Source organism: Diadema antillarum, unplaced genomic scaffold (genome assembly GCF_040938485.1).
Source record: "Diadema antillarum isolate AM-2024a unplaced genomic scaffold, OU_Dant_1.0 seq00001041_RagTag, whole genome shotgun sequence".
Classification (NCBI taxonomy): Eukaryota; Metazoa; Echinodermata; class Echinoidea; order Diadematoida; family Diadematidae; genus Diadema; species Diadema antillarum.
In genome coordinates, this window is record NW_027271872.1 from 1,404,023 (window position 1) to 1,417,614 (window position 13,592).

Below are 13,592 nucleotides of genomic sequence, written 5' to 3' on the forward strand. Positions count from 1 at the left end.
GGTCTGCGCTCTCAGAGTGCTTTTCTAGTTCCTAATAAAACAAGATGCCTGATATAATGAGGAAATTTAGGATGGCCCAAGCTGCTTGTTATATCAAGGTTCCCTGGTATACTATACATAATTAGTACAGGTCACAAAATAACACATCCTGATATAAAATATACAGCTGCCCAAATTTTGAAATCAAAATCAGTGAGGGAAAACAGAGCAATCAGGGAAGAACTGTACACATACATGTATTACATGCACCTTCATGGGCATGAAACATTAATTTACAATACAGGGAAATTTTATACATCAGGGCTTGACATATTGTAATCAATGTTATCAAATGTAAAATGTTCCGTAGCAATCACAATCAGGTAAGCTCTGAAACTGAAGTGCTTCCAGTGAACCTTTTTGGTTAATATTTCGCATTTTCATCATCACCCAATGGTAAATGTGTTATCATGGCATCCCTCCACTCATTTCTCATACATAAGTGTTCACATTTTGATAGAGCAAAAGTCAACAGTTCTGCAAGCACAAAAGAACTGTTTTGGCTTTAAGGTTTCCATCCCAGAAGCAGATATCATATCATGTATGATTCGCATAGCTGCTACTCTCTATTGAAAGTAAAACTACACATGTTTATCTTGATTAAAAGAGACCAAGTGAAACACAATAGAATCGGCCTGGGATTTGAACCCATGACCTGCTGCTTAAAACAGGCAGAGGGAATACAAACTGAGTTCAAGCAAGTCTATGGCAATGTCATAATGCCATGCAAAAGCTGAAATTTCCGCACCCATAATTTTTCTTGCTTGGCCAATCGAGATGAATTTTGTATCTTTTAATTTCATAAAATCAAAATATGAACTTGTATTACATATAGCAAGCAAAAAACAAACTTGTGTGCTTTTTAATATATTCATACGTATTTCATATTCTGCAAAATGTGCATAAATTTCCACACTGAGAAAATGTCCACTCATACACCAACTTGGAACATTATACTTGAGTGATTATCACAGCTAGGATATGAATGAGCATAAAGTCAGAAATTCAAACCTATTTTTCGATATATTTCATAATCTCTTATTTTCAGAAAGAATGGACGGAGCTACTATAATGTACAGTACTTTACATTCATGAATTCAACAGATCCGGTGCATTGACAGTGAAAGTAGGCTATCACAACACCACAAAATCAATGAGAATGCTAGAGACAACAAACTTTTACTTCCAAAGACATCATTCACAGTAGTTGCTGCTGTTTTTACGAAAGAATAATTGCACATGTAAATTTGAAAGTATTCTGTGTTTATAGCAGTACTGAAAACATTGGTGCAGTCATTGTACACAATTATCATACCATCTTGGCAAACAACTGATATAAAGGAATATGTTCTTGTAATTGAATACCGGCACACAAGACATGGTGCAATCCCATTAATCATTTGAAGGCCAATTGCAAAGCATTCTAATATACAGCATTAAAGTTGCTATTCAATGTAAGCACCCTTCTTATCATGCATAGTCCATAACATGGTCAGATCGGTAAAACACACTATTCTATTTGAATTAATGAATTTTGTATAGAGTTGTTTTTATTGCAATTAATTGACATATTCATCGCTACTACTGAAACACTGATGAATTGAGTACTTATTTACGTCAATGTAGTTCAATTTCTGAAACAGTTGTAATGGCACGCTATTTTGTTTAAAAGTCATAAATGCATTGATATACAGTTGTACCTCTTCTTTTTTTACAAGATTTCCCCTCCCAGACAGACACAAAAAGTCAATTCCCATCCATATGAATCAGTGTCCACTCTCTCACACTGCCAAATTGGCAACAACTCGTTTCATGTCCTGAAGCTCGTCGCGAACGAGGTAGCAGCCGACCATGACACGCTTTCCCGTGAATGCAGTCCGGCCGTGGAGCAGCCGCCAGTTGTCGACGACCACCATGCGGCCTGGCTGCAGCTTCGTCTGCAGTTCGTTGTCGGGGGAGTCAATGATGCGGCCCAGGGCTCGGTAGGCAGTGTAGAAGCGCTCAGCATCCTCGTACGACAGGTAATTGAGTGGGCGGCGGTCGTGGGGGTTGTATCTGTGGGAACAACAACAACAATGGTCAAATTTTGAATAAACTTTTAGAGAGCAAACTGATGGAGGCTGTGTTGTTTTTCCCCTTACACTGTAATTTGATAATACATGTTTGTTTGTTTTTTAAACTTGGTTCCCCAAATTCCTAAATACCACAGCCAGGGAGAGACAAACACACACACAAACAAACAAACAAACACAATTGCAGCAATGCTTATAAACCCCTATAAATATTGGTATTTTGAAAACCTTTTGTGTAACTCTGGAAAAGAAATCACAAGTTGTTGTTTTTGTAGTGTTTTGTCTTATTCTGAAGTGCATTTTCTATAAAAAAAAGAGATCCCTGGAAGATGGATTGCACTAATGTAAACTGGGAAAGAATAGAATTTGCATCCATTTCAAAAAAAATTTTTCTTTTAATATCAGATAACCTCCTTTTGTAATATGACTATATACTGTATAATTAAGACCTGCTTGTGTCAGATGTTTCTTCTTCTGTTTTTCTCTCTGATTTTGAGGTAATATTTATGACACGGAAGTCATTGTGGCTGTAAAATAGAGACACCTTATTATGGGTGTGAACAGTATCTATAAATCCCTTTTTCACATCAACAAAGTCAACAACTATGCTGCAACAGAGGAAATAGTTTTGTGGTAAATCCCTCTGCATGGTCAGTCCAGTGAAATTATCTTTGCGTGTTATCATTTTGCAGACTGACAACATTAACATTGATAGTCCAAAAGTCAAAGCCACAGGATGCTTTGATAAAATATCTGCATTCATGTTGATATCAATAATTGCACTAATGCAGGGAAATTTTCATTGTTCAATATACAGCTGCATTGCACATCAACAGTAGGTTCATATTCACTCATGCAGTCAACATTTTCACAAAAGAGGTAGTCACTCTGGTACGACACTGTGTTCACTACGGGAAGTGAAATGACCCTATGCAAAAATCAGTATATTTTCCATGAATTTCCTTTTCACTAACCTAACATGCTCCAGCTGGTTTGTCAAAACATTGTGACCGATCGTGTGATGGTAGCAGCGGAAATCATGGACGTCGTCGCGGTAGTGGCCTACAACCGGTATGGTGCGCAGCGCCTCGTACAGGTCTGGATCTTGCGCCCTCAGGCACCGAGCTGCTGCATGGCCGTCTACCAGGGTATTCTCCCCTCCCGTGCCGTCATGGTATATGCAATGCAACACCAGTCCTCTGGTGGGTCAGTCAGACATACAATGAAACCATACAGAAAATTGTTAAAACCACAAAATTTGGACTAAATTTGGATTAAACTCTTTTTCATACCTGTCTTCAAATGCTACAGTGCACTCCCGTTAAAACGAAATGCTCGGGACCGGCAGTTTTCTTTCGTTATAACGAAATTTCGTTATAACCGAACAAATACAATATATAACGAAAACAAGGAACCACGTATATATATCACACACTGGAAAGCTATGTGAAATGTGATGGGATAACTGTATTACAATAACAAACGCAAGTTCTCAGAAACTGTGCGTGACACAAGGAGTGAACACACAGTGGTGTGAAGCGTTCACCCATGCAGAGACGCTATAAATGCTTGTTCCGCTACTTATTTTCTAAAGCAATTCGCATTTCGTTATAACGGAGCACATTTCTTTTGTTTTTCTTCGTCTGCGGCGCTCGGAAAAGACTTCGTTATAACGGAAATTTCGCTATAACTGTGTTCTAGTTATAAGCGAATTTTGTACCATAGACTTTAATGGTGATAATTTTGGGACCAGAGGATTTACTTCGTTATAACGAAATTTCGTTATAACCGTGTTCGTTGTAACGGGAGTGCACTGTACTTTCATAATCGCTATTAGGGGTACAAAACCCTGCATTTCATGTATATCAAAAGTTCAGGATAGGGGAAAAACTATGACAGCGAAAGCACTATAACAAATGTGATTGTCTTTCCTTTGACATGCCATGGTGGCTTCATTTTTTTAGGCTTACAAGACAGCTACGAATTGGACAGATCATCACATGACTGATTCTCTGATGATTCATTCAAAAAAACATGATTTTTACCCAAATCTAAGATACTTAAGCTTTTGTCACACTACTGACGGAATGTCATCTTTTTGAATTCTATGACTCCATATATATCATGCAGACGGAACACTCCTCTCATAACTTTGTGGGAATGACAATCCCACAGCTGAAAGCATATTTGACTGAGAGATGTATACCTACCAACGAAAACATGACCTCGTACCACTGGCTGTGAAAGAAGCCCCTCAAGCTGTGTAACTTTACAGAAACTTTACACGGGTCATGTTTTTCATCCACGCATATATTTGAAGACTTCTCTTGCTAATCATCATGGCTGTGCCCAGATGTAGTATTCTTTAATAGGACTCAGTTATGTGTGTCATTAACTTCTGGAAGTTAACTGCAACTCTACTGCTGCACAAAACTGATATTGTGTGGACTCAATTAGTGCGTAATTAATTCCCCTAAAATCACCTGAAGTTCCTCCCATTTACTGTAAAACTGGATATTTTCATGCGACTTATTTTTCGCGCTCGGCCAGGTAAGAAGAGTTTCGTATGTTTTTAATTCCGCGGAATCAAGACATCAACTACTGGAACATATGGCAAGCAAAAATATTTGTGGCTTTCATTTTCGCGCTAGTTTCTGGTTGCTTGAAATGCGAGAAAATTTCAACACCGCGAAAATTTCCCCTTTTACAGTAGTTAGTTACTAGACAATCAGGAATTACATACTACTGACCTGTCCAAATTACATGTTGGAAACAGTGTAACAAAGATAAGATGATGAAGCTACCTTACCCAGGATTATGATCGAAGTAAGTTCCATCCGTGTGGTTTTGCAGACCCTTGGACGTATAACCTGTGTCTGCCACAGCGCCATCGTTCTGGTAATGAAATATGCTCCCGTAGAACGTGCGCATTGGGCTACTTATAAGTTTGATAGCCTCCTGGGAAGAGAAATATTCAGGGAAACATTCAGAGGTAATAAAACAGGCTGCTAAAAAAACCCTCTTGCCCACATTATCATGTAGGGCAACTAAACATCTCTGTTGGACAACTAAACATTTCTGATGGATAAGTGAAATGTATTAGCAATTACCTGTAATAAAGTATTGGGTCATTGCTCAAATATATCCCTTTTTGCACAATATAGGAAAATTATCTTCTGCAAAGCACAGGAAAGTTTTACAAATTAGTATAAAGTCACAAACACTATGGCAAAGTAGAGACAGAAATAGAAGTCACAAAAATTCCGGCATATATATCATCTGGGTGATCCAGTACTATGCTGACGTTGATATCTATGTATTTTTTTTTTCAACCACGATTTTAATGTATTTGATTTTTGGTTATTGTAATCTTACTGAAGACAGCTGTGTGACTCCTAAGTGAAGTCACTTTGAGGTGATTTCCTCACATACAGACAGTCATTCAACTTATACATCATCTTTCTCATCGTGTATGTATTTTTACTGATTAAATGTAACTGCTCTTTCTGGAATAAGATAATCTGAATGCAAGGAAAAGTTCTCTTTCATCATCCAGCATTTCAAAACTTGACAAATGATCATACAATCAACCCCTCATGCATTTGTCTTTCACATACCACTGTACTTTCTCTGCTAGCCTTGAGACCAGAGACGAACGTGAATCCGTAGACGTGCAGATTCTCCAGGCATTTGCGAAGGCCGCCGCGACTGGCGCTGCGCAGCTCATCGATGTGAACATCCTGGGGCGGATTGGAGGTGATGATCTCCTGGTCCCAGTACAGTGGTTGGAGCTGGTCAGCCCCATCACTGGACCTCTGACCCGGGGCATTGGCCAGCAGCCACTGCATGGAGTAGGTGGTTAAGTGGTCATCGGGCCCTGCACAGTAAAACGTTAAACCGAATGACTTGAGAATAATCGCAAGACTCTGGTAAAGACAGTCAAAGCAAATTGTGGAAAGCACAATATGGCGTGAGGATTAGAATTGATGAATCAACATCAACCCGCTGAGGACGAGTCCCGGACATACTCGGGCAGGTGTCTATGGGAAATGCATGTTGTGGCAACATCAGTCCATCCTCAATGGGTGAAAGGTCTATCTCAATGGAGAAAATGTTGCCTCAACTGCTGCGACTGATCACTTGTCGTTACTTGTTATACACAAAATGAAGAAAAAAAAATACTGGCACTCTCACAAAGATAGTGACTCCAGGATGACTTCAGAGACATCTCAAAACAGAGTGATGATTTATTTGTCCATAAGTCATAGAGTCATCGCCACAACATCTAAGAGATGTCTTCTCAGTCGTGGAGACATCTCTGTGACCTCTCTGGTAGATCGCCAATGAGTCTCGGTAAGATTGCGGAGGCATCTCAGAGAGCTCGCAAACAAAATTAGTCTCCGCAACTAAGACGATCTTGTGGAAATGTCTCTGAGACCAGCTGGTGACTGGAAAAAGTCTTCTGTCTTCAAACATGTTTGATTCTCTCACAAGTCTCCAGAGAATCAGCTGGATCTCAGGAGACATTGCAGAGACATTGCGGAGACAACTGCAAGAATAGGGAGACTTAGAGTCACCACCAGGTTGCCAACTACAACTGTAGTGTCTCGCCCAATGAGATACCTACCCTACTTGTGGTCAGTGGAGTAAATGTGCCACTTTTGTAGCAACCTCCAGTTCATGACAGTTACAAGCAATAGACCAACCATCACAATCATAATATCCACTATCATGTGAAATATTAATTGCACATATTGTTGAACATGTTGCAAGAGTCTCAGGGAAGCTTCGAGTGATTGCTCAAATTCCGTGTCACTGGAATTACTCATGATGTATAAGGTGCACATGATATCTATCCTATGACCAAAGTGGTCAAAACATATTCATATATCACTGAAGACAACATAATTATCGATATTTGTTATGACTGGCTGTGTAGTACAAGTATTATTCAGCTATGTTATAGGTCAAACCATATCCTTCCTGTGAGCAACAAAATATTTCAACATACAGTCAAACTCGGATACCTCGAATTCGTCGGGACTGAAGAAAATGGTTCGACGTACGCGAATTTCGAGGTATGCGTACGTCGAATTTTCTTCGACTTATCCGATGTTTATCGATGTTCGACGTTTATCGATGTTCAACATTGTGTCTGTTATAGTGCCTACTGATTGTTTGCATGCATATCTTGTCAATTTGAATTGAATCAACTTTTATATGAATGAATTGAGTGAAAATCGGAAATGAAATCAAAATTTCAGAAATAAAGATTTTGGTGGCCCGATCGCGCCACCAAAAAAAAAAAAAAAAAGTCGGATGTTTGCCTTTACTTTTGAAAATGAACAGCGTTAACAATCGGCTACGTAAGATGCTAAAATAAATGTCAGAGTTTTGCGTTTAATTGTGGAAATGAATGACGGTAATATTCGACTCGGTATGATGCTAAAATAAATGTCGGATGTTTGCTCATACTTTTGGAAATGAATAACGATAAGACTCAGCTCTGTATGGTGCTAAAACTAATGTTAGATATTTGATTTTGCGTTCGGAAATGAATAAGGATAACATTCGGCTCCGGAAGACGCTGAAATAAATGTCGAATTTTTGCTATGACGTTCGGAAATGAAAAACAATAACATTCAACTCCGTACGATGGTTAATAAATGTCGGATGTTTCCTTATACTTTCGAAAGTAAATAGCAATAGCTAAAATAGATGTCAGATGATCGTTTTTATGTTCGGAAGAAAATAGCAGTAATATTCTGCTCCATCATGTCCATATGATGCTAAAATAACTGTCTGATGTTTGCTTTTAAATTTCGAAATGAATAACAGTAACATTCAGCTGCGTTTAATGGTAAAATCAATGTTTGATGTTTGCTTTGACGTTCGGAAAAGAGTAACAATAATATTCAACTCCTGACAATGATGAAATAAATGCTGGATGTTTGCTTTTATGTTCGAAAGTAAATTGCAATAACATTTAGCTCCGGAAGATGCTAAAATAAATGTCGAATGTTTGCTTTGATGTTCTGAAGTGAATAACAATAATATTCAACTCCGTACGCTGATAAAATAAATGCCGGATGTGTGCTTTTACGTTCGAAAGTAAATGTCAGTAGCATTCAGCTCCAGAAGATGCTAAAATACATGTCGAATGATTGCTTTTACGTTTGGCATGTTTGGAAGTGAACAGCAGTAACATTCTGCCCCATCCACGATGATAAAAAAAAAATATTGGATATTTGCTAAGGTACATTTCAAAATAAATATCAGTAACATTCAGCTATACGTTTCATGGTCCAAAATGTCTGATGTCTGCCTTGACGTTCAAAAATGAAAAACAGTTAACATTTGGCTCCGTGCGATGATAAAATAATTGTCAGATGATTCATTTCACTTTCGGAAGTGGACAGCAGTAACATTCGGCTCCATTCGATAATGAAATAAATGTCGGATGTTTGATATGAATAACGGTAATATTCTGCTCCGTACGATGCAAAAATAAATAACAGATTGTTGCTTTAATATTTGGAAATGATTAATGGTATTAATCCGCTCAGTTAGATGCTAAAACAAATAGCGGATGTTTGCTTTCACGTTTGGAAATGGATTAGGATAGTATTCAGCTCCGTAAGATTCTAAAATGAATGTCGGTTGTTTGCTTTTACATTTAAAAATGAATAACGGTAACTTTCAGCTTTTTACAATGCTAAAACAAATGTCGGATGCTAACAAATGTCAGCAAATGCTCCCATTTTCTCATTTCAAATGTAAGTTTTGACCTCCTCAATATATGGGCATCAACTTTTATAATAATATCTACGCCTATATGTCAAATCTTTAAACACAGAGTAAGATGATTGAATTTTCTATTCATTTATTTAGACATGGACATCTGTATCACTTCAATAATGCTTAATATTAATTTGTCTATGTTTAGTAGGACCGATTTAGTTTTTCTAATGTTTTTCCTGATTTTTTTTTTTGTCACCAGATTTTACTTTCGACCACCAGAAAATAAAAATCAATGATATTGGTGGCCCGATAAAACTTAGTGCGGAGCCCTGTGTATTCTATTCTTCATTGTGATCGGCCTATACTTCCAGATTTTCATAATCGCATTGCTGAAAAAAAAAAGTTTCAGTGCTTTCGTTCTCGGGGAAGTAAACTTCGTGAAAGGCCAAAAAAAGAAAAAGTTTAAAAAAAGGCACTACGAGGGAGATTGATGTTTTGACGGTGGAGCGTGATTAATGGCAAAGATATAACTGTCAACGTAAGCAGGTGCGCCCCGACGGTTGAGAAATCTACGCGCAAGGTATGACTGTCTCCATCAAAAATCAAAACACAGTTGTTAAAGAAAAGCAAATGATGGGGCAGCGCGTAGTGCTATCGTAAAGCACTCCATTGGCACGGGTGCTATGTGCATACCATGTACGTGTGTTGGTAGGTGTTGGGGATTTTCCTTGTCAGCTGTGTATCGGGTATTTCTTCTTGGGCGCGCGATTGTTCTGGTCTCAGAATATTTACAATCGAGTGTGAACACATTTGTGACATGTCTTCGCTGTCCACGCGCGCTTAATCTGAGATGCTGAGTGATGTTTACAATTTCGATTCGAGCTACATGCTGGGAAAAACAATAAGTTAATTAAGATTGGGACATTAGATTTCCCTTCGAGGTAACCGAACTTTGAGTTATCTTTTTCGAGCTACGCAAATTTTAATACACGGAAACTCCATCGGAACAATCGGGACTTTCATTTTGCCCCCGAGGTAAGTGATATTCGGCTTATCCGACGTCGAGGTATCCGAGTTTGACTGTATTGCATTTAGAGGGGAAGTTTGAAAATAACAACATTAATCAATCATTTGAATAACAAAGAATGCTGTCATCACAGTTCAATGTGTGCATACTTGCACAAATAAACTTGAAAAAAAGAATAAATGAAGATATGCTTGCATACAGTCTTGGGTTTAGGCTAAATCAACCAGCACAATTAAGGGGATTATGTAATCAATCTGATAGGATAATCTATGGTGGAAATAATGTCTTACAAATGAGACAAAGTTCATCTCCATTCAGGGTCACCCGTTTTGGCTTGATGTCTGTTGGTATAGCAGCAATATGAACAAAGTTCTGGAGACAGGCATGGTCATAGCACTCGGGGCACCTAATTCCCACAGTTTCCGATAGCAAAGAGAAGGAAAACAGAAAGAACGTGTAATGATAACTGATTGCCCTGGGCCCTGTTTTATCAAGATAAAGTTAGCGTCGATTGTGAAATCAAATATAACTTTGATCAACTTAAAGTCGGCTATAACTTTCAATAAACTTTAAAGGGTGTGTACAGTTCTGGTCGAGGTGAAGATTTAGCTTTTAACGTTTTGTGAGATATTCAGAAACCACTCTATGAGATGTGAAAGAGCATGCAGTTCTAAGGGGTATCAAAAGTTTATTCGACGAAAATCGGTTTTGAAATGGCTGAGATATTCAAAAACAACGTGAAACAAAGAGATACTAATAAAGTTGGGGCATGCCGCCTTTTATTATTAGCACTTTTTTGGATATCTCAGCCATTTGAAAACCAATTTTCATCAAAAAAACGTTGAATCCTTCTTAAAATTACATGCTCTTTCATATTTCATAAGAGGCTTTTCATTATCTCACTTAGGAATGTTCAAATCATGAATCCTTACCTCAACCAGTACTGTACAGTCCCTTTAAGTTTCCGTTTTACAAAGTGACTTAATAGTTGATTATAGTTATAGCTGATCACCATGACTTAATTATTGATTTTGTCAAAACAAAAAACACAGGACGAGGCTGGTTTCCGGTACTGTCTGCTTAAAAACATTACAATACACAAAGCAAAACAAAGAACAAAAACACGAATGTACATGATTGTTTGCCATGGCCACGGAAGCATAGTCTGCTAGTGCGCTGCAGCATGATTAGCACTACAGCCGCTGAATTAGAAGTATGTTTGCAACAGAACCGCAAAATACGCCGTTTTGCATTGTATTGACGGAAGTAGGTAGATAGATCTAGCACATCTCGAGCTCAACGAAAATCTGTATACGCGCACACTGTGAAAATTCTGCACACTACGTAGGATCTTAAATCTAATGTTAGTATTCATTGGCATGGATAAATAACTGACACACAGGATTTCTGCAGTGGGACTGTCCAAGGTATGCATTGTTTCAAGTCTTGTGTGTTATGTGTAGGATTATGGAAACTTGTGAGAGCATGGTGACTAGATTGTTTTTACCCCTTCGGCGCAGATCGGCTTTATAAAGAATAGATCACGAGTCTACATGTCAAAATTCTAGACCTAGTAGACGCTCTAGTCTGCAGTGTTACAGTTAGTACAAACGACCCCGTTGTAACGTTACTTAGGCCTAACTGGTTAAATAGATGTCACTGTCGTAATTCAGTGCTATAGAAATAAACTCTTTACTTTCTGTATAGGCCTACTAAACTATTAATTAGTATCTATTGACGAACTAGCTGTACATGCAATTTAGGCCTACGCACATCAGAAATCACTGGTTTCCTCGTATATTCTTTGGCAAAATATGCATTGCACACAGACGCAGTTCCAGCATTCCTTGCTAGCGATGGCTTGATGGGCGGGCGGGCCTGGGCGGGCGGGCATGCTGCAGCGCCGGGCGCGCAGGGTGGGATTGACACTGCTGTAGATTCTAGGTGTTTGCGTGCAGCAGTCGCATACGCAATGCACGCCAATCATGAATTTCATGCAAGGAAAAGACCATAACTAGATGAAAGAAATGTACCGGTAACACAATGTTAGAGAAAGTAAGCAGTTAACAGACAAACATTCATGACAAGACCCCAGGTAGCCTAGAAAAGTATGACACTCATCTTTCTTCAGTAAATTGCCTTACAATGGAGTCTACCTAGACTGTCTCTACTTAAAATGTATAGCTGATTTTTTTATCAACTATAAAGTTACATGGATTTGGAGCGGTTGCGAAAACTTAAAGTTGATTTGGGAGGAAGTTAAAGTTGATTTCATCTTTGGGTCTCTTGATAAAACAGACTTGAAGTTGATTTGGGAGCGAATCATTGCTTAATGGACCTAGAGTTGATTTGAGAGGTTAATCATAAATCATCTTGACTTAAAATTAATTTGATCAAAAGATTGAACAATCTCAGTCATTGCTTCACCGGCACCACATAACATCATAACATGATTGTTTTCTTATCATTATCAAGCTTATGCTCATACTGCTGAAAATGATTAAGATGATAATTATTGAGTTTTCACATGAATTTATATCATCATTATCACACTCATCATCATCATCACTACTGCCATCAACATAATTTTAATAGTAGCGCTTGAAAATGTTCACTTTTATTGAGAGCTATTTCATCAAATTCATGAAGACAGATATGGCAGTGTCACTTGCTCAACAGATATGGGATTCACATAGATCATGATTGGTTACATAAAGATGATACTTGATACCATACTTAATGTATAATAAGTATCTTATAAAAGTGAATTGAACAAAGAAACTAAATCTCATAAAAATTGTGTATGTTTAAAATTGCTCACCATATTGCTTACACTTATTACTAGAACTTTTCACAATCATAAGGTTGTAAATCTTTTAAATGCATTCCATATTATGTTACCAGGCTACATACACCTTACCTACAATGGTCTCTCAGCCATATATAGCTGGTTTTGAAAGTCTTGCCATCAACAGTGATAGACAGGTGATCCCCTCTCTGCTGGACATCAGCCACTGGCTGTGCGTCTGCTGCTGAGGAAAGGTGTCGACAGAGGGGAGCAGGCACCAGTCTCGTTGATGGAGCGAGTTGACGGGAAAGATGCCTGACTCCATGGGTCTGTTTCAGGCTGCATTCTGCATAATCAAAACAATTTTTTTTTTTTTTAACTACCAGCATTACCCTCCAGGGAACTTTATCACACACAACTTTCCATTCAATATCTGAAATGTTTTCTTCAATAAAAATCAAATGCAGAGTATGAAGGTAAATTGATTTCAACATAAATCAAAACAGTACTTAGGATTGCCATGCTGTAAGCCTTGTTCTTCACTCCACACAATGTCTGCACAAAAGACCAGCTCGTACTACTGAATTTAAAAGGATGCAGATTTCTAGTCCACTTGAAGTTTTCAAGCCTGTAATACCTAAAGATGAATGAACAGATTCACACATAATTTTTTTTTTTTTTTTTTTTTTTTAAATCTGATACTACCACTTTTAACTAGCAGATTTGGTCTGCTGGATAGACATCAAATGGAGTTCCACGTGTTAAGAGTGTCATCATGGTCACACATTTACACAGATCCTATCATACTTCTCACGAAAAAAAACCCCAACAACATACAATAACAACAGAAAAAGTGTACATAGTGTGAACCTACAGTACTTCAGTCGCCTATTTCACACAACTACTACTGGTAGATAACAGGGTA

General features: G+C 38.1%; 1 protein-coding gene across 1 annotated transcript; it reads right to left on the minus strand.

Annotated features, from left to right (window-relative positions):
* Positions 1-1,623: 1,623 nt before the first annotated feature.
* Positions 1,624-13,189, minus strand: LOC139742981 (trimethyllysine dioxygenase, mitochondrial-like). The gene is made up of 7 exons (XM_071653487.1): positions 13,177-13,189; positions 12,800-13,013; positions 10,170-10,285; positions 5,729-5,988; positions 4,921-5,069; positions 3,086-3,310; positions 1,624-2,094 (listed from the first exon to the last, which is right to left on the minus strand). The coding sequence occupies exons 1-7, from the start codon at positions 13,187-13,189 to the stop codon at positions 1,821-1,823; spliced, it is 1,251 nt and encodes a 416-aa protein (XP_071509588.1). The 3' UTR covers positions 1,624-1,820.
* Positions 13,190-13,592: the final 403 nt, after the last annotated feature.

Bases quoted from the DNA above. Each gene is read 5' to 3' on its own strand.
- LOC139742981 (XM_071653487.1), bottom strand. The intron at 5,070-5,728 runs GTATGTGAAAGA...TTCTCTTCCCAG, and splicing joins CTAGCAGAGAAAGTACAGTG to GAGGCTATCAAACTTATAAG. The intron at 2,095-3,085 runs GTTAGTGAAAAG...TTGTTCCCACAG, and splicing joins AACCAGCTGGAGCATGTTAG to ATACAACCCCCACGACCGCC.